At 42.0% G+C, this 25,485-nt stretch overlaps 1 protein-coding gene across 5 annotated transcripts in view; it reads left to right on the top strand.

Annotated features, from left to right (window-relative positions):
* CPEB4 (cytoplasmic polyadenylation element binding protein 4) overlaps positions 1-25,485 on the top strand; it is a 177,505-nt gene that overhangs the window by 98,153 nt on the left and 53,867 nt on the right. For all 5 annotated transcript variants that reach the window (XM_043521146.1, XM_037906351.2, XM_043521145.1 and 2 more), the window contains one exon: positions 21,985-22,119. In XM_043521146.1, the coding sequence (XP_043377081.1) occupies positions 22,090-22,119 (30 nt within the window). In that variant the 5' untranslated portion in view covers positions 21,985-22,089. The remainder of the gene's footprint in view (positions 1-21,984; positions 22,120-25,485) is intronic.

Below are 25,485 nucleotides of genomic sequence, written 5' to 3'. Positions count from 1 at the left end.
CAACAATGGGTGCCATCCCATTGTGGAGTAGGAGCCCTGGCAACTGAACAGCATGTAACCATGTTGGAAATCATTAAAGAACAAGGTTGCATGTGAGTGGTTTTAAATGATAAACCAGTCAGGTCAGTCTCAACCTAAAAGGGATCCAGGCACACATTGTACTGGGAAGAGAGAAATCTGAGCTAGCTATCTGAGCATTCCGTACGTCATAATCGCCCCAAGATGACTTGTGAGACTGGGGACAGTTTGACGAGACCGAGGGGCATGGGAACAGCAAAGAGGAAAAGCAATCCAGTAAAATCAAAACAAATTTGGAGGTTGCTAAACCTCTTCGTTTGCACAGCTAAGCCAGGCGCATCAAAGACAAAGCTCTGCTGAGAAGAGAGGGAGTTGCTCTTTGTTGAACAGCCAGTTGATTTTTCCCCCCTGAAATTTCCACAAAAAAATGACAGAACTTTTATTTCAACATGCCCTTTTTATTTGGCCAGCTTTTGACTAGCTCCTGATCTGTCATGTCTCAAGACTTCAATTCAAATTCTTCCTCTGGATATATCAAGTGAAAGTTAATTAGTAGGGTCAGCATAGTTGTCCATCTATGCATATCACAAACTCATCACATACACATGGCTCAGTTGATAGTCTCCGCTCAGGAAAGACCCAGGTCTGAAATATCAGGATCTCCAGGGATATGTTGCAGGTCAGGGCTGACATGCATTGATAGAATGCTATTGAGTATGCAGGCACAGGATAGGAATAGCAATGAAAGTGCCAGTCTAGAGAAATAGCTCTTATTTCTTATGTACATATACACCTGAGCACTTCAATCTTTAATGCAGTCATCCTCCCAACGCCTTGTGAGGTAGGGCAGTTATTCCCTACTTTACAGTTATCCCCTACTATTATCTCCACTTTACAGATCAGGAACTGAGGGTGACTTGCCCAAGGTCACACAGGGAGTCTGTGGCAGAGTAAGGAATTGAACCTGAATCTCCCAAGTCCCACATAGCACCCTAGCCACTAAACCATGCATGTTGTGGGCCAGGATTAAAACAATAATGCAGCTCTTACATAGCACTTTTCATTCATAGATTTCAAAGTGCTTTACAAAGGAGGTCAGTGTCATTTTACAGATGAGGTAACTGAGGCATGAGAAGTGACATGACTTGCCCAAAGCCATCTAGCAGGCCAGCGGCAGAGCTGGGAATAGAACCCAGATCTCCTGGTTCACTGCTGTATCCACTAGGCAACACTTCCCCCTGTTTTGTTTTAACAGTGTGATGTACAGGAAGACATGAGGGCACGACTGTTGAAGCAATAGGTGCTTTGCGTCAAGGCACAAGATCATCTTGTCCAGGTATTTATAGAGCACCCATTGACAGAGCTGTGAGTGTGGGAAAGCATACATAACACTAGGTCCTGTTAGCTTTAGCCAGTGCAAAAAGCCCTTGCTTTTAGGAACATTAAATTAACTACAAAGTAAATAAATGAAAATGAAGAGTTCTCTCTTGCTATTGTGTTGCAGGCATCGTTTGTTAGATGCTGCTGTACTGTGGAGTCCTTATCTCTCCCTCCAGATAAACTAAATCAGGACTCCCGAGGCTGACTCTCCTAGAGTGTTCTCATCTGCCAGAGATTTAGCTGCCCTTTTCTTGTATGTTTTGCTAGAGAGTGATTTTTTAAAAAAATCTTACTTTAACCCCCAGCACACTCATCATTCATGGCTTACACCCTTAGGACATAAAGATCTGAGGAGGGATGCTCCAAGGTCTTTTGTTCATGTTGATGAACTTTACTTTCCATAGGCAGCGACAGGATCTCTGTTAAACACAGCTGCTTCAGCCATGCTAAAAAAGTGGTGCCTTGTGTAGGGTAGAACCTGGAACAGCTCATAGACAGATCGGTGACTCCCACCTCTTCCCATGCCATTACAGTAACTAGACTTAGCTCCCCCATCACTCTTGCTTTCAGTATTCTTTTAATGGGGCTTAATGAGCATTCAGCTGTTGAAACATGAATGAAATGTACAAATTACACTTGAAGTCACTGGGGAAAATCGGTTGACTGTGATTTTGAGCCCCAGTGACTTTTCTCACTCTGCAGGGGTATTTGGTCCAGAGACATGGAAAAGGCAGGTCCCAGGTGGATAAATGAGGCTTGGATTTTAAGTTCAGCTGGAGGAAAATTTGGTGAGACATCATTGCTTTTTTAGCTTGAAGACATTATCTACTCATCCTGCTGATTTATTCTGTGAAGGGGGCTGAAATCTAATTTTAATTAAAACCTATGGGCCAGAGCATAAATGTAGGACACACATTAACTTCTTTGCACAGTGGATCTCACTGATGCTAATGGGACATTTCCACAAAAAGCAAGGGTCAAATATGGCCTTTCTATGATAACTCAGCTTTTAGATATTATCATTGTTATTTAAGTACCTGATTGTCACATTCAGCATCACTCAGTAGGAAAATACACTCCACTTTTAGGACTACCATTATTTCTGCCCTTTATTTCTCTTCCTTTCCCAACTTCCTTTCAATGCTTCTCTTCTATTTCCCTGTCTTTGTGTCCTGCTGCCTTGCTACCCTCTGCTTTTTCTCTCCGCAGTCCCTCCAGCCCTGCCACATGGGCTTCCCTCTCATCTCTTCCATAATTTATCTGCTGAAATGGTCAACATTGAAATAATTTGTATCAAGGTAAAAACTACAGTGCCTCGTCTCCAACTAGGATTTTACATTGAGTTAGCTTCCTCAATATAAAGCACACTTTTTTTGCAGTGAAGAAAAAAACTTAGTTCTATTCCTCCCTCCAACAGGGTTCTTCTTGAGTAAATCAGTTAATTGCTTTGTGCCTCAGTTTGCCTACCTGTAAAATGGGGATAGTGCCCAAATTCTACTGTTTTATTAGAAGAATAGAGAGAAAATATGTGAGACCAAATAAATGTTGAATGACAATAAATTATCTAAATTATTGAACAGATATTTTAAAGTTTATATTTATAATATATATCTACTTTTTTTGATTGGTGACCAAGGACTATACAAAACAAAGTGACACCCAGCTATATGACCTGATGGTATATGTCCAAACTGCTGAAGAAAAAGAATGTGTATATATCATGTGCGTATATATATACAGAAATGTCTAAATATGAATACTCATATACAAATACACACACTGTGGAGTTGGGTAATCTATTCAAATTTTAGGGATGTTAAATAGTAGCAAAAATCCTGTATTCATTTTTGAATTTTCCAAAAACATATTCAGCTGTTCCATCCACCAGAAAATATCTGTCTCAGGAACTGGAAATTGGGGATTAACAAAATCCAATTCCTTTCCAGAGTGATTTTGATCCAGCTGCACCCAGTTATGAAAGTTAAAACAAAAAAATCACAACAAAGCAGCCGTCACTTTCGGATGACTTTAGAAAGCCTCTCTGAAACCTCCTAGCAACAACTGCCTAATTATCTCTGCAGGTTGGTGTTCCTTATTCTAAGCTGCAATAAAGCACCCTGTCACCAGCCCTAAATGTTACCCACTTGTGAATTACAGCTGTATCTGCTACGCAGCAGGGGCTGACAGTTAACATACATTTTGCACAGAAAGTAGAGTTTGTTTTCAAGATCTACAGAACCTTGAATCTATTTCAGCACCCAAACTATGATGATAGTCAGTACTGTATGTAAACCTGTGGACGTTTCAGGAATCAAGATCACTACTGGAATTAACTGGGCCTTGGTCATTTAGGAAGGAACAGCCTGGTGGATCTCTCCTGGCCCTATGTGCCCTGTATTCCAGTCATGTGTACAGGTTTTAATTTCCTGAAGAATCATTTATGTTCTGCAGAAGACGGGGAAGGATGGTCTGGTGGTTAGGGTGCTAGCTTGGACTTAGGAAACCTGTCTTCATTTCATTGCTCTGTCACAGACTTCTTGTTTGACTGTGGGACAAGTCACTTGGTCTCTCTGTGCCTCAGTTCCCTGTCGGTAAAATGGAAACAATAGTACTTCCTTATCTTACAAGGCTGTTGTGGGATTAAAGATTGTGAAGCATGCAGATACTACATAGAAAGAAGGCCATGCAAATATCGTGGATAGAGAGGAAGGCATTTTGTTCCTCAGGCCTTTTATTAATAAATCATGAGTTCTCTAAACTAAGGGTTGAAGTAGGCTGGCTCATGACAGTGTGGAATGTTGCTACTCTTCCTTTGTATTTGCAGGGAGCCTGAGACAGCATATCTGAGAGAGGAGTGAATTGCTTCAATCCATGCAATTAGTGTTAACTCTGAATAGTAATGAAGACATTTTCAATATTTTCAGCATGATCAAGCTTCCCTGTAAATTGTCACATCCTACAACTAAATTGTTAAACATCAAAGGCTACAGACAATTTTCTGTGTAGGTGACGAATTAACTATATTCTGACACTGGATAACTGGGAAAAATGGTTTGAGTACAAAAGTCAACAGAGTCTGCTGTGTGTAATTTAACCTGGAACCACAATACAGCATACAAAGGAAATTGTATGGTTTAATGGATATGAATCTTTCACCTCCATTAACGATGAGCCCGAGCTGCAAAGTTCACATCCAGATCTAGAACTTTTATAGAGTTTGGAGTTATCCAGATCCAGGAGTTTGATTGCACCAATTATACAGTGAGGGGCTATGTCAGAGGGTTGTGGTTTTTTTGGAGGAGGAAGGGGGAAGCAAATTCTTCTTGGAGTTACAGTGGTAAAAATCAGAAGTAATTCACTAGAACCAGCTAAGTTACACCAGTGTAAAACTGGCATAAATGAAAAGAGAATTGGGCCTGGATCTGAAAGTCATGGTGAGCATCTCATGACTCCTTGGAGGTCTCAGTCTAGTTCCTAGCAGGTTTACACTAAATTCACATTTCTCAATTATTTAAATTATTATTATGTTGGTTTTTATTAATTTGTCTTCCACTGGTAAGTAGAGCCCCAGCCACAATTGGGGCCCCATTATGCAAGGCATTGTACAAACACATAGTAAGACTTAGTCCCTGCCGTGAAGAGCTCACGGGCTAAATATGGCAGGAGTGGGTGAGAAGGGAAGGCAGAAGGGGATTAGTTAAAAGAAAAGGAAGGGAGGAGGTCAGGGGGACAGGGAGGAAAGCAGTGCTGGATTAAAGAATTTTGGGGCCTGTTGCTACAGAATTTGGGGGGGCCCTCCACCTTCCTTAAACTAGACAGAGCATGTGGGGGGCAGATATTCTGACTAGGCACCAAACCTGAGTGCTGCTGTGACTCCAAGCACCAAGTCACAACGTCACCCACTCAAATTTGGCCTGGCCCTTCCCCTATTATGATGGAGGGGCGACTGGGACAAACCTGAATGAGTGGAGCTGCAACCTGGTGCTTGCCCTCCCCCACCATAACCATATTTCTGTGTATTGTTGATTTGGGTTGTGTGTTTTGGTTTTTTTTCTGGTGGTTGGGGCCCTATGCAAGTGAATTTAGTGCACATTGGTTAATCCGGGCCTAGAGAAAAACATGGAGAGGTGTGTAGAAGGAGGCTGAAGTGAGGTGCCTGTGAAGGAAGAGGAGCAAAACCCCACATCCCTGAGATCTCATAGCTGGAGACATAACCATTCCAGGGGAATTAGGATTCTTTCACTCCATTTCAGTTTGGTGAAACAGCTTCCATTTGCTCATGTGGTGCTCCTAGAATTTCAGAGTTAAACCAAAAATAATCCTTCTTCTGTCTCCCTCTTTATTTCATAGAATCAAAGGACTGGCAGTGACCTCGAGAGGTCATCTAGTCAAGTCCCCTGCACTCATGGCCAGATTAAGTATTATCTAGACCACCCTGACAGGTGTTTGTCCAACCTGCTCTTAAAAATCTCCAAAGATGAAGGTTCCACAACGTCCCTGAGCAATTTATTCCAGTGCTTAACCACCCTGACAGGAAGTTTTTCCTAATGTCCAACCTAAACTGCCCTTGCTGCAATTTAAACCCATTGCTTCTTGTCCTATCCTCAGAGGTTAAGGAGAACAATTTTTCCCCCTCCTCCTTGCAGCAATCTTTTATGTACTTGAAACAAAAACTCCTTGTAACAACCTTTTATGTATTTGCTTTGCAGCACTGAGCTTCTCTGTTACTCTGAGAGTTGAAGTGCCCACTGGCATAAATTAGAGCAGGGGTCTCAAACTCAAATGACCATGAGGGCCACATGAGGACTAGTACATTGGCCCGAGGGCCACACCACTGACCCCCACCCCCACCCCCGCTACCCCGGCCTCACCCCCACTCCACCCCTTCTGTAAGGCCCCACCCCTGCCCCGCCTCTTCCCATCCCTTCTCTGCCCCCATTCCAACCCCTTCCCTGAAATCCCCATCCCAGCTCCACCCCCTCCCTGCCCCCAGGGGGTGCAGGAGGGGTGCAGGGTGCAGCAAGGGGCTCAGGGCACGGGGTTGGGGTGCAGGAGGGGTGCGGGGTTCGTCAGGGGGCTCAGGGCAGGGGGTCGAGGTGCAGGGTGTGGCAGGCGGCTCAGGGCAGGGGGTTGGGGTGCAGGAGGGGTGTGAGATGCAGCAGGGGGCTCAGGGCAGGGGGTTGGGGTACAAGAGGGGTGTGGGGTGCGGCAGGGGGTTCGGCTGCAGGAGAGATTCGGCTGCCTGTCTGCCCTGACCCCACGCCACTCCGGAAAGCGGCTGGGACCTGGCGGGGGGCACGGGGTCTGTGTGTTGCCCTGGCCGCTCCTTCAGGTACCTCCCCCGAAGCTCCAATTGGCCGCGGAGCTGCAGGGGAAGTACCTGGAGCAGCAGCCAGGGCAACATACAGACCCCTGTGCCCCCCATCCCCCCAGGTCCCGGCTGCTTCCCGGAGCGGTGCGGGGACAGGGCAGGCAGGCAGGCAGGGAGCCTGCCCCGCCCCCAGTGTGTGCCAGCCCGGAGCCACTCTAGGTAAATGCTGGGGGGGGGGGCGGGGGTGCCGCAGGGAGCTGGCGGGCCGCAGAAAATAACCCCGCGGGCCGCAGAGACCCCTGAATTAGAGCATCCCTGGAAATGCCCAAATGTATAGAAGCCTCCCAAGAGTTGCCTAGTCTGGAGCAGCCAAGAATCTCCATAGTGGCATTCTCTATAGAGATTTCTCCTGCCCCCAAAATACCGACTCTTGCCCTCACCCCCAGCATAGCCCCTATGCTTGGATTTGGGTAGGGGCAATATAGTACCACTTACAGCAGCCGAATTTTACGCTTGAACCAGCAGAATGCTCCCTGATCCGTTGGAGCACAGTTCCGTCCCATATATGCCATCAGAACAGTACATAGAGGCTGGAACAGGGAATTGAATCTCTCCTAATGAATCTGTTGCTAGGAGAGCACAGTATTCCGTTTATTAAAGTGTTTGTGTGTGAGAGAGAGAGTGTGGTGTGTGTAAGGGATGAACTGTGTGTAAGGGGTGAAGCCTTTTTAAGTGAGGTTGGGCATATCCTCCCTATCGAATATTAGTTTAAATACCCGCCCTTTTTTGCAATCTGGTGTGTTGCTAAAGGCTGATATATTCTTATGAGCCCTAGGGATAAGTGATCTCTGCCAGGAATGATTCAGGAGCACTGAAAGAAACTGCAGAATCACCTGGACTCTCCCAAGCCTTGGATGGCAGAATTTTAACACGGAATTCCTGACAACTCCCCTCCAGCACATCTAAGTTTTTATACAATGCTCATTGCCTTGGTATCTAGGTGCCATGGTATCACCACTGCTCCCCACTCCAAAACCTTGTGCAAATGATGAGACGAGACTCCCAACTCCATCTTTTCTCCATCTCATAGGAAGGTCAGTGGTGAGGATCTAAGTGGACATCAGAGAGCCCAACCTCTCCCTGCAGCCTCCCAGCTGGGATTGAGTCTCTGCACCACCCTCCGGCTCATTCCCTTTCTAAAAAGGTCCCCATTTCAAGTTTGAGATGTTTTCAAGTGCAACAACGTGTGGGTGGGAAGCTTTGTATCAGCTACAGCACTAGCACAGTCCTCAGGTATATAAGCTGGCAGAATAAAGAAATGGCACAACAATGCCTCATTGGAGAGCAGCCTTTCCTGGAACATTAGACTAAAGAGGCAATGCTCAGGCTATGGTCTCTCTAGATTTTGTTCCTGGAAAAGCTGTTCAATTATTGATAAAGGTCCTACTGACATCACCAAAAGACAACGAGGCTCTTGCTTCCCTTTAGTAACTTCTTACTCAGCAGATATCACTTTTACAACTCAGCAGAATCAGCAATGCAGAGACATCAGCTGAAATACAATATTCATACTGCAGAGAAAGGACACTGTACAGCCTTTTTATTTTTAAACTATAAAGAGAGAAATGTGCAGGTATCACACGGAGCGAACACTATTTTGCAAAATGCTGTTATTCGGACCCTTCCTGGAGCTTTTCTATAGTGCTGTTAACAGCAAATTGTTTTTATTTGATCACTTATGATTGGTCTTGGGTTCCATCCACCTCCTTCCCCAATATAGGGAAAGGAAGACCAGTGCAAATACACTTGGCCTAATTTAATTTAGCAGGCACCATTCTGGCTAGTAAAGTTTGTCCCTGTTTTACTCGGGGTACAGTTCTAACAGCTCTTGTAGGGAGGGGCACTAGCCCTATGTGATCCCATTACCAGCCCTAGATGACCAAAGTTAGCATCTTGAATTCAAACCTCTTTGAAAGTGTGGGGGAAAGCAGGATCTCCAAATATGTCCCTCTAGATTCAGTTCCAGGTTGGATCTAGATTGGAATTTCAAAAGAACTTTGTGAGATTCTGGCACCATTGAACCTGAGCCCTAAGGCTAATTTGTCCCCAAACCTCAACTGTGAATGGCAGCCACGGTGCCTTCTCAATCCACTTGTATTATTCATTCACATCTCTGAGCCTGCTGGTGGCTGCCATACCACTAACAAATGTGATCACTGGCACCACTATGGAGCCTAATGACTGACAGCTTGTCTACACAGTGGGATAATGTGCTCTACGGGAGTATGATTTCTAAAGCACACTAACGTGTTGCGCATTAATTGGTCCATGTAGACCCTGCTGGTGCACTTCAGCATAGTACTGTTAAAAACAATACTATGTTAAAGCATGCTACTTTAAAGCATGCTACGGAACTTTTAGTGCATACCACCAAGGTCTGTATGGACTAATTTATTTGCAGCCCAATAATATGCTTTAGAAATCACCCCCCCCATACAGTGCATTACTCCGCTGTATACACAAGCCGTGAGTCTCATTACAGAAGCAAGACATATGCTCCCATGCAGGCAGTGCTGAATGTCACATAGGGCTTTTGTGTGAAGTTGAAATCACTAGGCCTGAAGCCTTCCATAAGTTTCACATGTTGTTGCATTGTCAAGACAGCACAACTGTGCTCCAGCAGGGAGGGTCATCTTGGTCATGGAGTTTCACACCATGACTTCCCTTCTGCTTGAGAAAGCTGCAAAGTCAGAGGCTGCCAAACCAGCTGCTCTCCCACTTCCATTCAGGTTTAACAGCCAAAAGAATGTGTATGTTTAAGCAACCTGTTTGTTGCTCAAAGAGTAAACAGCAAGGTTCTCCTGTTAGTGATTGCTCCTGTATTAAAAGTAGATGTAAACATAGAGTTGCCAATAATACTAGTGTCACAGGCTGCAGACCTTTTTCAGCCATTGGGAGAAATGATTTTAAATAAAAAATATGGGCCGGATCCTCAGCTGATGTAAATTAGCAGGATCTGAGGATCAGGCCCAGTATGTGTCAACACATATGATAACTTGTGAATATTAATATGTTCTGTTTTCCTAGCACCTTGCATTCCAAAGCACTTCACAAATTATATTCATTCAACCCCACTGAAAATCAGCCATCTTTGCGGTGGATGACAGAAGTCCGGCAGATGACTCTCTGGTAGGGAGGGGAATAGGAAATTTTGGCCACAGACACTTGAGCACTCTTGATTTTTCTCTCTGTGGTCTGGGATCTTTAATCTATGTGCAAAGAAGTCAGCACTTTGATTTCAGTTCTTATCTGAAAATATCCAAACAATAAAACAGCAGAGTACTCTATGTTGGAAAGATAAAGGGCTGAATCATGCCTGCCAGGATTTTGAACCTGTGTTCCAGTGAGCCTAGTTATTTGAAATCTGCTGTGTAGACCCCTGAGAGTCCCTTCCAAGAATATTCAGTAGTGATGACTGAAGCAGAGAAAGGTTCAGATGTTTTGATAAGTGTTAGCCAAATTTAGCTGAATCTTGAGAAACCTAGCAAGAATAGGCTTTTTTTTGTATGGCATCTCCAGCCATGGAATCCAAATTGGATCAGAACTTCAGTCACAATAGTGCAGAAAATTAGAATGCCCCTGAAGTTCCCAACTGAGAAGATCCATAAAAACTCCAGGAAAAAGTTATCCAATATTTTTAACCTCAAAAGAGAGACAGATGCATTTTGTTTCACTCCGTACAGGTAAAAATTTGGGTTAGTTTCTTTTATTCCAACAGATTTATCTGTCCCTAATGCTACCCAGGTTTTTCTCCCTATATGAACTTTCAGATCATATCTACTGATTTTTTAAAGTGCCCATTGCCATGGCAATCCCTTCAATCTCTGTACAATTCCAACAGATCAATATCCATCCTTGCATTATACCAACCAACCAACAATACCTTAGCGATGGTCCATCTTCTAACATACATTTGACCAAAAAATTTGTCTTATACCGTGAGGGTGGCAAACTGAGTTCCATAGCCAAATGCTTTTCCCTGAAACTCTAGTCCCTCAAGGATACATAAGGGAGACCTATTGAGCACTCAGCAGAATGGAGATAACTTTATCTGAAGCAGTGGAGATCTGATATGGGACAAGCAAACTGATTTTTTTAAAGTTTTTTTTGCCTGCTTACAAAACTAAAGCAACTGCCAGGAACACATGGATGAACCACTGCACAGCTCTGAGCTTTGAGAACAAGGAATTTAGATTCTGTGACGTTGTTTTCCTCTGTGCCATTCTTAGCTGACAAGTAGTAGCAGTTACCAGAAACCATCCTGCACTTTGTACTGGAATATAAACTGTGCTGAATACTTGTCATAGTCCTTTGAGCTTGCTCCTAACTACTGCAGAGTTTAATACTGAGAATGGCAGCACTAACCTGTCTGATGTAATCCATTCCATTACAGATACTTACAGCATGCCATATTACAGCATAAAGGCGGAGGCTTAGAGGCTATAAAGATGAGACAAGCCGACAAAACCAATGTGTTCAAAATGAAGGCTTATGCTGTGGGGTTCATTCCCTACTCCCCATCCTGTACTATCCTTCCACGAGGGCCTGCAAGCAGTCTAGAAGGAGATTGTGGTCCATGCGTGACTCAAAGTCTGAAACTCATGTGCAACTGAGTTACACATGAAGGCACTTGTTTTTCTCCTGGAAAGATCCTCACCCCCTTTCCTCTCTCTCTGATTCTTGGCCAGAAAGTGTTGTTTGAAAGCCATAATGAGCAGTTTTTTAATATTTAATGATGTGACTTGACTAGGTGAATTCCTACATGTTTCCAGAGGCCGGTTATTTTCTCCAATCCACCCTCTATTGTGGTCTCTATTGTGTATTCTGCACTAATCCTGATAGAATTTCTACTGATCTTAGGAGGTGCTCTGCCTGCAGACTGTGCCATAGAGACCTGCCTTTTAAATTAGAGGTTTCCATTGCAGATCACAGAGGAGAAATTTGCCTCAGAACTTCCAGGTTCTTGTTGACTTGGAGTAAAAACCACCCACCCAACCAACCAACCCCATATAATGAGATCTAAATGCAGTGCTGTGTATTGGACAGAAACAGAAGTTTATTTCCCCAAAGTCTCAGAGAATTTGGAGCTGAGGTTCTCATTTGGATCTATTTATAATTTTGCATTTAGTTTATACTGGAAGTTTAAAATGGAGAAAACATGCATGGAATTATAACATCCATTATTTACCTAATAAAGCAGGATCCAAACTGGCTTCTAGCTTTTTTGCATTGGCTTCCGTAGTGCTATTGTCACAAATAATGTTGCTTTTACAGTATATCAGGTAAGGTGATTTCAACTGAAGTTTCCCCTCTCCTGACCTCCGTATTGCTGGCATTTGAGAAGATTTATTTCATGTACCTATTGATTACCTGACATGTTATTCTAATCTCTAGGAAATACAAACATACCTCCTATATCATACAGATGCCTTCAGATCCATTTGATTTGCTTGGGTAAACAAAGCATAATTTGCCAGGTTTTGTAAGTGTATTAGAAATGGGCCTGATTCTAATATCACACAGGCTTTACACTTGTGCAGTTCCAATGACCGTAGTGATATTACTCCTGAGCACATAAACAGGACCAGAATATTGATATACATTTTAAATTTTTTCAGGGACTAGATGCCTTAAAAGCACTTAGCTATCATGATCCCATTACCAGTCTACTGTAGGTGCCTAGATAGAAGACTGGTAATGGTTTAGGGAGTTTTTAACTATTAGGTCATTGTGTAAACTCCTTCATAGGTAAGTAGTGCCTGAAAGTCATTTCTTTCTGCTGCCTGTTCAGTGGTTTATGAAGTTGGTGGTCTCAGTCACTTCTCTGTATAGCATTCACTGACCTACAAAAGGCCTTCAACACAGTTAGCAGGAATGGCATGTACAAGATCCTGTCAAAAATTGGCTGTCCACAAAAAGTGCTCTCCCTATTTAAGGAGTTCCATGAGGGAATGAAGGCAACTATCCAGTATGAAAATAAAAAATCGTCTGAGTTTAGCATTGATACAAGCATGAAGCAGGCTGTGTCTTAGCTTTTGGAACAATCAATCTGGCGTACTAATTGAATCGAGGATGGACAGCAGCTTGTTGAAACATCAGATGATTTCAGAGCAAAAGGCACGTCACCCAGTTCATTATTTGGGATCTGCTCTTTGCTGATGACACTGCATTCATCTCTAACTCACCTGATGAATTGCAGATCATGATGAATACGTTCTCTGATGCATGTATCAAGTTCGGCCTGGTAATCAGTATCAAGAAAACAGTTCCCATGTCACAAGGCACCAACATCCCACCTAAAATCTACATTAATAATGAAGATCTGGACAACATGGATCACTTCTGCTATTCTGGCTCAACTCTGACCAGCTCACATCGCCTGGATAGAGAACTTGATGTGAGAATCGGCAAAGCCTCTGTCACCTTTGGCAAATTTACCTCACATGTTTGGAACAGCAAGCTGCTAACCCTGAACACAAATGTGTCCATTTATCAGGCTTGTGTCCTGAGTAGCCTCCTTTTCGGCTGTGAAAGCTGGGTCACGTACTCCAGGCAGGAGCAGTGATTGAACAGCTACCTTTGCTGTCTCAGAAAAATCTTCGAAGTTGCTTGGGACCAGTGGATCACTAATAGCGAGATCTTTGAGAGAACCAACCTGCAGTCTGTGCAGACTATGCTGGATGCTTGCAGGCTTCGCTGGCTGTGATACGTGGAGCTCATACCTCAAGATCGTCTGCCAAAGGCTGTGCTCTGTGGCCCACTCAAAAACTGCTCGCAACACAGAGGAAGGCCAAAGCTCCGATACAGTGACAAGGACAATCCAAAGTCTCAAGAAATTCATCATTCCCACTGACAACTGGGAGAACCCTGCCCTCAGCCTCTCACTTTGGAGAAGCCAAGTCAAGGCTGGTGCAGTCATTGTGGAGAGCCATCAGAGAGCCCAGGCTGAGGCCCGCAGGTGAGCTACGAAGCAGAGTGTGCTCCAACCTCCATCTGGTGAGTGGACCTGTAGCCACTGTGGGAAGGTCTGCTGCTCACGCATTGGACTCTTCTCCCACACTCACTATCAAGCACCATTGTCTGACTGACTTCATTGTGTTTCCTTTCATCTGTCAAGATGTTGGATGGCCATAGTATTGGTAGTAGTGGTCTCAATCAGTTCCTCATGGAGCAGTGTCTGTATCACAAATGCTACCAGCACAGTGGCCCCCTTGTTGGCAGTATGAAAGGAGAGTGAATGGAATATGTAGCCTACACTATCCTTAGCTGTTGTCCTTCCAGCTCAGAGAAATAATAATACTAATAGTTGCAGGGGTACCTGGCTACATTCTATCTGTCATGTGGGTAGATAGAGGATTCCATTCCTTAGGGTTTTCAATCCAGTACTTTTTACCCACACAAAATTCAATTAGAAAAACCAAAACAACCCCTCAGAATGTATATCACTCCGCTCCTTTGAAGCTTCAACTGTCTACTAGTTAAAAATTCATTAAAAGTACATTATTTACCTAGTCCAGAATCATCATGGTCTAATGGGTAAATGCTAAGGCTCGTGTTCCATCAGAGCCATGTCTAACTCCCACATTGTGAAAACCTGCTGGAAGTTACAATCACTTCCAAAGTAGAGCTGCATCTATGCTAGGATAATTGAGATGCATAATTTTCCACTAGTATAGCTCCACAGCTGGGAACAATAGCAGAGACAGTAGCATTGACTAAATTCAGTCATTTTTTACCACTGTGTTGTCTAATTCTGTGATGGTAAAAAAAATGCCTGCATGCTATCAACACTGTATCCTACCACCAATGAAACTATACCAGTGGGTCTTTATGAATCCCGGTTTTTATAGTGTGAGCAAACTCCAGGTGAGCTAAGCATGGCAGACTCAGCCTTATGAATGTCTTAGGCCCCAATTCAGGAAAGCATCTTTATTCAGGACAGCACTTAAGGATGTGCTTAACTTTAGACACATGCTTAAATCGTATTGACTTCAGACTTAAACCATGTGCTTAAATCCTTTCCTGAACTGGTGCCTTAAAGAAAAATGTTGATGCAGGGCTTGTTGTTTGTTTTGTTTTAAGAAAGAATAAATCATTTGAAAAGGCTGCTTATGGGTATCACTATTAAAAAGAGAAAAACAATCCTTTGGTATTTCCCGCTCCATAGCTAGAATGAAAAGATATTTAAATGCGAGTTACGTAATAAACAGCTAAACAGAGAAATATTCTCAGTCAATATAAGCAATGAATGGGCAATCATCACTCTTCTTTATGGATGGATGGCTAAAAAGATTGATTCAAAAAATTGTAGTTACAGTTTATGAGCCAGATCCTGATCTTGTTACACCATTGTAAATGAAGTTACTCCAGATTTACACTGCTGCAACTGAGATTAGAATCTGGCCCTATGTAGATATTAATCTTATCTAGTTCTAAAAATAACATTACATTTCAACTGAAAGAGCAAAGAAAGAAAAAAAAAAGCTACTGACACCATAATTTGTCTCACTAGATCATTTTTATGCTTGTGTTCAATTTAAAAGAATAATCTGTAAATTACTTATCAAGAAAAGTTATTTGTTTGCACTAATCACGCCTTAAACTTAGAGGCATAATATGGAACTAATTATTTTTAACTAACTAATCAACATGCTTCATTCATAAATTGGGATTTATCAATATAGCACATGAAAGGAGAGAACACATTATTATTTCAATTTAGATAATATGCAAAAAACAGTGTGTTTGTAATGACCTGCTTTCACTGAATATAATCAAGCTGCAAAGCTCTATTACAGGCTGGAAATAGCAGCAGCTTACTTTAATGAGATTTCTGGCTCTGGGCCCCAGCTGTTCTACGCAAGGCTCTCCCCTTGCTCTATGACCTACCAATATGTGCTGTCACCAGTAATGAGACAGGACCTATTTCCTAACATGGGGAAAAATTGGAAGGTATCTGTTCTATTGACTACTCTGGCAGATACACACCCTCTTTTCCCAAGCATGGAAGAAAGAGGGGAACATTTAATATGCAACATCTTTATCGGACACCCCCCCCCCCCCCGACTTACATTAAAATAACATTAAACCCAGAAGCCAGAGAATTCAGTGTTAATGCTGAAACTCTATTCTTAACTCATCTCTGTTGCACATAGGTATTGCTGTTCATTAGGTACACGCATATGCCCCTCCCCTATGAAAGTCCCTTGACAGAGGATTCAAGTCTGCAAGGCATGGGGAAGAGAGGACGATTATCGTCGTAGCCTTAACTCTGAATTTGCTGGATTTGGTGGAATTATGTTAGAACAAGGACTGTGAACATACCAGGAGCCAAAGTGCTTCATCTAATTTGCATAAAATGGAGCAGATTGCCACTGCTTTTGTTTTTAATATGGAGATGAAGCCTGGAGACTACAGGTTCCAGCAAGCAATGCTGCATCTCTATCTGAGCAGCCTAATCACTGAACTCAAGCTAGAGTACTGCATCCTGGGACCTGAAATCTCTGAAGGCTGTACCTCTGAATCGAAACATTGGGCTATCCTCAGGCTCCACTGTAAAATCTGTGAACTGCATTTTGGTCATCCTTAATACTATTTTCACTGCTCTTTTTATGAGAGTTTCTTTATCATGTTCAAAGAAAAAAAATCGCTCTCCTGAAAGTGTTTGATAGTTTCAGATTTTTATTTTTTAAACATATATGTACCTCAAGGCCATAGCACCTCATTTGGAATCATTCAGGCCTTTCACTTGAATCTGTTGTTCAGGGACAAGAAGCCATCATATGTCAGTATTTCAAGAATCGAAAACCCAGGAATTATTCTGTTGCCCTGCATACAGTCCTCCTAGGAAAAATCTGATGAACAATTTTAGTCAGAGCACGGAAAGGTGTGTGGATAACCCTACTTTGAAATTAAATGACTTGATGCTTTTTAATTTGTCTTTTCCCCCTTCCAAAATACCCAAAGGCACTAGCCCATATTATAAACGAATGGGCTATGAAATCTTACTCTGAGAAATGAAGATGTTACTGAAGCTATGTCTATACTGCAGTTGAAGATGTTATTGCATCTTGGGTAGACATACCTATGCTAGCTTTGATCTACCTAGCACAACCAAAAGTAGCCGTGAAGACGTGACAGTGTGGACTTCAGTGCAGGCTTGAAATACAAGTATGGACCCAGGGTTCTGAAGCCCACGCCACTCAGTCTTCACTGTTATTTTTAGCTATGCTAGATAGATTAAAGCTAGCATAAGGTTTGCCTACCTGAGCTGCAGTCACGCCTCTGACTGCAGTTCAGTTGTGGTGTAGACACAGCCTGTGTTACATTGATGATAATACTTGGCACTTATACACTGTAGCTCTTTACAGGCATTGAGTAATGACCCTCACAACACCCATGATGTATTCCTGTTTCATTAACTATTGCTCTTTTATAGATAGGGAAACAGAAACATTGAGGACCTCCACAAGAATTCTCCACTTGCATAAATGGACTCAACTTCCATTGATTACACTGAACTGAATTTGGTTAAGAACACACACATTACTCTTGTCTACACTGAGCTTTTTGCTAAAATCTCCCCCTGTTTCTCCCCCAATGGTAGTAATTCTGTGTCAGAGCTAGGATTTCTAGGATTAAGATTCAGGAATTCCTTCCTCTGGGGATCCTGCCCAATCCATAATGGTTAGATACCACAGTAATATGGCGGGTGCTGTATAAAACACACAAGAGCACAAGATGCTGCACTTTTGGAAATTAAATGGCAAAACAGATTTTATTTCAAATTTTCTTTTAAAATACGTATTTTTGGTGGAATTTTTCTATGCCCAGTTTTATCCCAGAGAGAATTGATATGACTAAGAGTTTCCAACAGTCAAGTTGCCAGTCTTTTAAGTATAACTGCATAAATAACACCACTGTCCTAATACTACCTATTTCCTCTTTTAAATTATTTATATATTTATTATATTTTACATGAGCTGTGGAACCTGGAGGCATTTTTGCAGTGTCAGGTCATTCTGAAGCACATTACATACAAAGAATCTACTCCATTACATTACAGGGCTGGCAAATGCAGTTGTATGTGGTATTGTTCATTAATATTGCATAATTACTGTATGTGAAATAGTTCTTTGGGCAGTGATGACATTTTTTCATAAAGACTTAAAGCTCCAAGGCAATGTTCTCTATTAAGGGGCTGTTTAACATATGAGGGTATATCAATATACAGTATCTTAATGCAATCGCAGAAAAATAGCGAAGGCTGCTTAGCCAAATGAAGCTATTAACATGTATAATGTATTTTCCACAAGATTTAAATGGTTTACTGAGTTTATAAAAATCACACTTCATATCTCAGCTCTGTCATTGCAATACCAATCTAGTGAATAGCGGTTGCAGCTACATCAGTTTCAGACAAATACTAATGTCCTATGTGGAGATGAATTGTTGGTTTTTCTCTGAAGCTTATAAAACACTTGTGCGCTCTTTGAAAATTGCTATAAAACCAGAATTTTCTCTAGCTCTAGGATAATATTAGCTATTCCTAGCATGCCTGAAGATTTTAGTTCAGTCATCCTGGAGCGATGGTTGAGGACAAAACGACAGTGTGTTTTCTTTCAGATCTGTCAGTTGCCTTTAGCACTGTTGAACATGAGCAATGCCCTATGTACTATGTGGCACGTTAAACCTAAGCTATTTAGCAGAGACCCCAGAACTATGCCCCCCACAAATCCTCTTACCTTCAATTATTCCTTCCACCCTCTGCAGTCTAGTCCAATAAGTACTGTACTCCTGATACTGTATGTATAATTTTAATCATGACACTTAATTCAATTAATTTCATGTCACCCTTGACATTTAAATGTTTAATGGGTTGCAGGCTCATGTATGGTAAGGCATAACTGCCCCCACAGAAGTTGTCAGAGGGGAAAGCTGGCGGTTTGGGCACATGGGTGGGGATTTTGACACCCAAGAAGCAAGAACATACGTGAGTTGTTTTTGGTACCTAGGATATAGTTGTGACATCTGGTTCTGGGAAGGGTTGCATCTCCTCTTTCAACTCCCCTTTTTGGAGAGAGGCTTTAAATCTGTGGGGAAACTGGAGATTTGAATTCCTTGTCGCTCCACCCCAATGTCAGCTAATACATCCCATAATGATAAATGAGCATGTAAGCCTGATGTTTTTCCTAATATTATTGGCAACAGTGCACAATGCTAACATTTAAAGTTTGTGTGCTTATTAACTGAGGGTTCACCTTTCTAATCAGATGATACCATGGCATCTGCACTCAGTGGAGGCACTAGAATTTACAGTCCTCTGATTTAAAAAAAGGGCCTGCTGATAGGGCATTTTCCATAAGGGGCCGAGAGGGGGTGGGGGGTGGTCTTTTGGCTCGAGAGGGCCCTGATTTTTTAACATCCAGGTCATAATGCAAAGCACATTTGTTCTCCTGGGCTTTTCTGGAAAGAGAGGGGTAAAGGATTTAAGGATTGTGAGTTGTAGGTACTGCGGTTTTTGGGGGCAAGGGGCTGTTGTGGTTGTTATGAGGACCTACCACATTATGTTATGGCTTATTATGCCATTAAGTTGGTTGTGTCATATTCTATATTGTTATTTGGGGTATACGGCTTGGTTGGCAGAGTTCTTCTATTTTGCATTGAGAATATTTACTCTTTGTTGCGTTTTATCATTTGTACAGCACTAAAACTTTGGACAGGTGCTTTATTAAATCCAAATAAACCACAATCACAAGGTTGTTTCTGAGTCATTAAAGTAAGTGAACAGATTTTTCTACACCACTGCAGCTTTTCTCAATTTTTGCCGTGACCCAAGTCACAATCTAACATTTATTGGGTGATGTGTTGCAGTCAGAACTGTCAGGATAAGGTTTGTACAAAGCAGGCTAGGAAATCTAATCCTCTAAGAGAGCAATACATTCCCCCTCATGAGTTAGCCTTGCAGTGAGGAGCAAGGCTTGTGCCCCTGAAAAACTATTGTAGGATGGTCCATCTCAGTGGTTAGCTCCATTGAAGACCCAACAACTAGAACTGTCTAATAATGCCTGTAGAAATGGTCTGTAGAATTCCCCCATACAAGGCAATAGAAGCTGAACCCATTACATATTGGTAATACAGTAATTTGTTATGATACCTTACACCGTTAAATAATATTTTAAATATACTTCATTTCTAAAGCTCTTTCAGGAGAAAGGTGCTAGCTTCATATATCATCACTGAATTGCAGCCTCCTCTTTGATGGAGGATGGCAGCCAACTTGCACATTGTATCTTACACAGTCTTGATTGTGGGGAAGGGAAATTTTACAATATATTAGAGCAAACCTCCACTCTTGTGGTCATGGGATCTTTAATGTCCAGGAGGAGCAGACAAGAACTTAGGATCAGATTTTTTAAAAGTTATTTTGGTACCTAAAGATGCAGATAGGTGCCTAGGTGCTTTGGAAAGTCCCAGTAATCACCTTTCAGCAGTTTTAAGTGCCTAAATACCTTTAAAAATGTTTTAAGGTTCCATCCAAAAGAGACCCGTGTAATAAGTGTCAGAGAACTCTACAGGAGGAGAATGACGGACTGACTTGACCCTGCAAGTATTTGGGTTTGTGGTTTAAGTGAGTCTAGATATTGCAAAGGTCCTGCTTAGTCTTCTAAGCAAATATTTAATTAGAGCAATAAGAAAATATATATATATTGAAGGTTTTTAGAAATAACTGTCAACGTTTCAATATGTCCATCACTGCAGAAACTAGTAGTAATATCTTTAATTCTCAGTGGAGGCTGCTGCTGTTCTGATATTTCCCAGCAGGAACTACAGGCTGGTGATGTAGCATATGATTTGGAGAATGCAAGCTCCTATTTTAACATTTGGGAAAGCAGGAGACTTTCAGAGTTGTTTGAAATTCTATAGCTATTAAAAGTGATTGATTTAAAAGTATTTATATAATGTCTAAATGAATCAGTTAAAAAAACTCCACAAAACTTATGTGGCAAATCATAATTCCTCCTGTTTGTTCATGAATTCCAAATTTCGTGAGCTTTTCTTACTTTACATCATCAAACCATCAATGCAGCAGCTTCCTTTCTGGTTGTTAAATGCTAATATTTATAGACACTACTAATTTTCTTTAGTGATTTATTCTTCTTTGGAATTACATGTCATGACTGCAATCTTTTCTATATCATTGTGCAGTTTTCCTTAAAAAGATTGTATAAAATGACGCAAATCCTGTTGGGCAGCCGATGCCATCAAAATATCACCCGTTGAGAAGCCTCCATCAGGTAGCTAGTGCCAGGAAACCATGTTTGTCGTGCAAGGTGATTAACATCAGAGTTTGGAAGTTCTACTTATATCACTAGTTGATCAGCACTTACGCTAATGCATTGCAAGGGTGTGCCTAAATTTAAATGAGGGCCATCCATGCAGTCCTTTTCCAACTGTTTATTCAACAATACATTATTGGAGCCAGGTTCATTGCTTCTTGACAGAAGTGCTTGTTAACTCTGCATCTATGATGATGCTGATGCTGATAACAGAGTGACTGGAAAGTGCAGAGAAAAATAGTGTTTAAAATTCAGACAGGCTTGCACAGGTTGCAAAACAGTACACAAAAAGGGAAATTGTAACCCACTAATTAGATGTTTGAAAACAATGATGCTTTTCATTGTATGGAAACAAATACATTTTCTCACACAGAAACAGGGTATATACAATTGCAGAGAAAAGAGCTTACTTCATAAAATGCATGAACAATACTGGATTTGTTGAAAATATCATGTCACGCAATCGGGTGACAGAAGAAGTTCAAAACGGCTTTGGAGTAGGTGGTGGTGGATACCCCATTACTGAGTGAAACTCTTTGAGAAGTGTTTCTGTGTGGTGATTTCCATCTTTCGCTCTGGAATATACGTACGTCTTAATTTCTTTTTTGTTACTTAACTTTGGAAAATGTTTGTATTTATTTATTTTGATTTATAGACATGCTGAAAAAGGACGCCCATCTCTAGATGCCCTTGACATAATTCAAAATATCAGTGTAGTACTTTAAGATCACTCACCACAGTCCTCCACCCCATTATTTCCCCATCTCTCCAATTACAATCCTGCCCCCCGCCCCCACATTTTCTAATATCTGGTGGGAGGGAGAGAAAATGAGTCTATGGCAAGCACTGAAGTTCATCAACTTTGGACTATTTCAGACTATGGTGGAGCAAATTCCAAAGTTGTGAACCCGTCACAGAGAATACCCTGCTAGCTGTCCCTATTATTTATAGCTCTGCTGATCTCAACTGTAGCAGTGAGGCATGGAGACAGAAGTGATCTTTCAGGAACAGGTAGGTAGTTTTTTGATGCATATCCAGCTGCTCTGTAATAATTTATGAATACTGTATACTAACTTGGTTATTGGGATATGTATTGTATTAATATGTTGGTTTAGTTTATCTGTGGGCTGTAAGGAAAAACAAGCAGGAAGGGGAGAAGAATAGCTCAGGATAAGCCATCCCTCAGCAAGTATTTGAGGATTGGTATGGGCTCTGTCGCGTCTGGCTCAACCTCCTATTAAGCCTACTCAACTGATTTTGTCCAGAAAGGCCATAGCTGAAGAACTGACAAGAACAAGGGACTCTAGCTGGACTAAAAGGGGCTCTCTCTATCTTGAGTGAGGAGGTAGTTGTTAAGGAGCTGGTCAGGGAAACCAGACTGACACAGGCATCCACAGGAGTGTCTGAGGAATCTAGGCCTAGAATCACAGGATGATAGTGCGTTAGGTAAGATAGATGTGCATGTAGACTGTTGTTTTAAAATCCTTTTTCTGCTGAAGGAAAAAACCACAGGTGCCAAACCCAGTTGGACCTGCTGAGTAAGCACAGTCAGTGCACAGGGGTCTGTAGCCAAGAACCTAGTCTAAGTGTGGGAGAATCACAGGATTGCACTCTAGAGTAGATAAAGGCATGAGGCCCAAGACCTGAGAGGGTGCCCTCATAGAGACTAGGAAGGTGAGAAGCCTAGCTAGCCCTGTAACCAGCAGAGGTCTGTTTATTTTTCATTTAGAAAATGCAACCAATACAATCTTTATGTAATATTTAACATAAGATGACTTTTAAAAGACAAAAATATGAACAAAAGATTCCCTTTCCACCATCTCAGGATAAACTACACACCAAATTCCACCCACGGAAGGCAAAAGCAATGAACCCTGCATCCATACAGTCCATACTGTGTTGTAGGGACATATTTTCAAACATGTGGGGTATGCAAATACATATCTATTGTGTGCATGTGGTTTATTTGATGTACATGCAGACCAGATAACTGCACTCAAATTAAGCACGGAATTTCACTTTGCATATCTAATGGCCTTGAAAATCAAGCTCACTGTGTGGAGGTTGCCATACAAGGTACAAAAATAATAACTAACCTTTTAATAAACATATAGGTATATCACAAAGTATGCTTAATTACTATTATAATATATATATTGCCTTTCATCCCTAAGCTTCCTAAAGTGCTTTAGAAACAAAGGACCTGATCCTGTAGTACTTACTCAGTAAAAACTCTTTACTAAAGTCAGTTAGATCCTGGGTTCTACTATATCTACTTCATGCCAGTGCTGGCTTCATGCTTACTAATGCTGTGGTCTGAGCATGGTAGTTCAAGATGAAATTCTGATAATGCTCATGAGGGCAGACTAAATTAAAATGGTCCTTTCCTTCCACCACTCCAACTTTGACAGCTGAATTCCATAGTGGTATGAACATGGCTCAGTATTTTTTCTATCCCTGTATAAACACCCCTATTTTTAGCTCTCATTTATAATGTCCTCATCTCATCATCCTGAAAGATCAGATTTATTGGATATCACAATTTAAACCTCCACTCCCTTCCTCTACAAATTTAGCTAAGAATCACAGACCCTTTAAATTAAGCAATGCATGCATGGTGACTTCCATTTGCATTGATACAAGAACATCTGATCTGACTTCTTTATTTTGTTTATGGGTTTATAGGTTTATGGGGCAAGGGATGAGGGGGAACACTTGCAGATGAAAGATTCCAGCTGACTTTTGAAGTCATCCCAAATAGGCAGCATTCAGCTGTCCAAATGACTTTGCTACATGTTCTCAGTGACCTCCATGGGTAGAGCTAGTGCCAGAAGGACCAACACCATGGTGGACTGAAGGGGAGAGGACTGAGCATTTGATGCAATATGCCACAATGGGTTGCCATCTTTAATGAGAGCAAAATATGGCTTTTGGGGCCTCATTTTATACGGAAACTCTTTCCCTATTTTCATTTTAGTTTATTTGTAACTCATTTGCTTTCAGTGGGAGTAGTTGTGGTGAATATTTTAAACACTTCATCCTTAAATGTAATATCTTTGTTGGCTTTTTGATTATGACGGGTCTGTGCAATTCCTATGTTTATATTCATGCTTATATCTTTCACTAGCAACTTTTGCCTCAGGGAGAAAATTCTAGTGCCAAAACACCACAAATTCTTGGATAAATTTTCAAAAATACATAAGTGACTCAGGAGCCTCAGTCCCAGGCTCATAAGTGGCTAAGTCAATTTTGAAAATGGGACTTAGACTCCTAAGCCAATTTAGCCAACTCTGAAAATTTGACACCTTGTCTTCGTATCCTATATCTGCCATATAGAAACTAAAATGTTGAGATCAGATCTGATGGTATTTTGACTAAATATATAACCCCTTGAAGCATTAAAGGCAGTGAGAAAAACACAGATATAAACTCTAATATCTACAGGCGGGTTTATTTCCTGTGGAACCTGCATGTTCAGTCCTGTAAATTATTTCCTTTACCTTGTTTAAAACACATGTATTTGTCTGTAATGGTACAACCCCCCACACCTTCAAGTAGTGATATTACAATGTTTGGGGTGACTAGATATTGCAGTTATGGGGCAGATAGATTCTAGAATATACTTGAGTATTTATTTTATGGGTTCTTTGTGCCTTGTTCTTCCTCTTGTTTTATTCCATTCTTATTCACTTCTCATCACGTCTGTGCTCTGCAGTCCATCCTTGGGATGACGTATTTATTACAGGGAGGTGGAGTTGCCATGGGCCTCAGTTCACCGGGTGATGAAGTCCTACAGCAAAGTAGGTTTTGTAATGTACATCAGTCCACGGAGTGATAGGGTAGTGCAGGGAGGGAGGGATTGCTATACTGCTCAGCCCTTGGGGTGACAGGGTTTGCAAAAGGCTTCTGTCCTCAGGGCAATGGGGGGAGGGAGGTGAGGTTTATAATGGGCCTGAGCCTTGAGGGTGTGGGTGATACAACGAGGTGGGGTTTGCAGTGAGCTGAAACCCTCCGGGCATTACTGGGAGGTGAGGTTTGCAGTGGCCAGAGCCCTCGGGGCATATAGTGAGACGGGGTTGGCAGTGGGTGTTACTTGCTCCCCAGGTTTTCCCCAAGCAGTTGTATATCTTACTGGTTTCAGGCCTTTTGCCCCTTCCCCTCCCCCATTTAACAATGGAGTTTTGCCCAGGAACGTGCCCCCTGCTCGTTCTGATCCATACAGGACAACAGAGAACCAGCAGTTACAGAGCGCTGCCATATTCAAAGATGGCTGCTCAAGGAGTACCTACTTTCTTCAGTCCAAGATGGCCGTCCTGCTGGCAGCTAGCAGAGGCGTGCCCCAATCCAAGATGGCCACCAAGCAGGGAAGAGTGCCCA

The sequence above is a fragment of the Chelonia mydas genome, chromosome 8 (genome assembly GCF_015237465.2).
Source record: "Chelonia mydas isolate rCheMyd1 chromosome 8, rCheMyd1.pri.v2, whole genome shotgun sequence".
In the NCBI taxonomy this organism is placed as follows: Eukaryota; Metazoa; Chordata; order Testudines; family Cheloniidae; genus Chelonia; species Chelonia mydas.
Note: the sequence above shows the minus strand (reverse complement) of the source record. Positions and strands in the feature narration are given on the sequence as shown.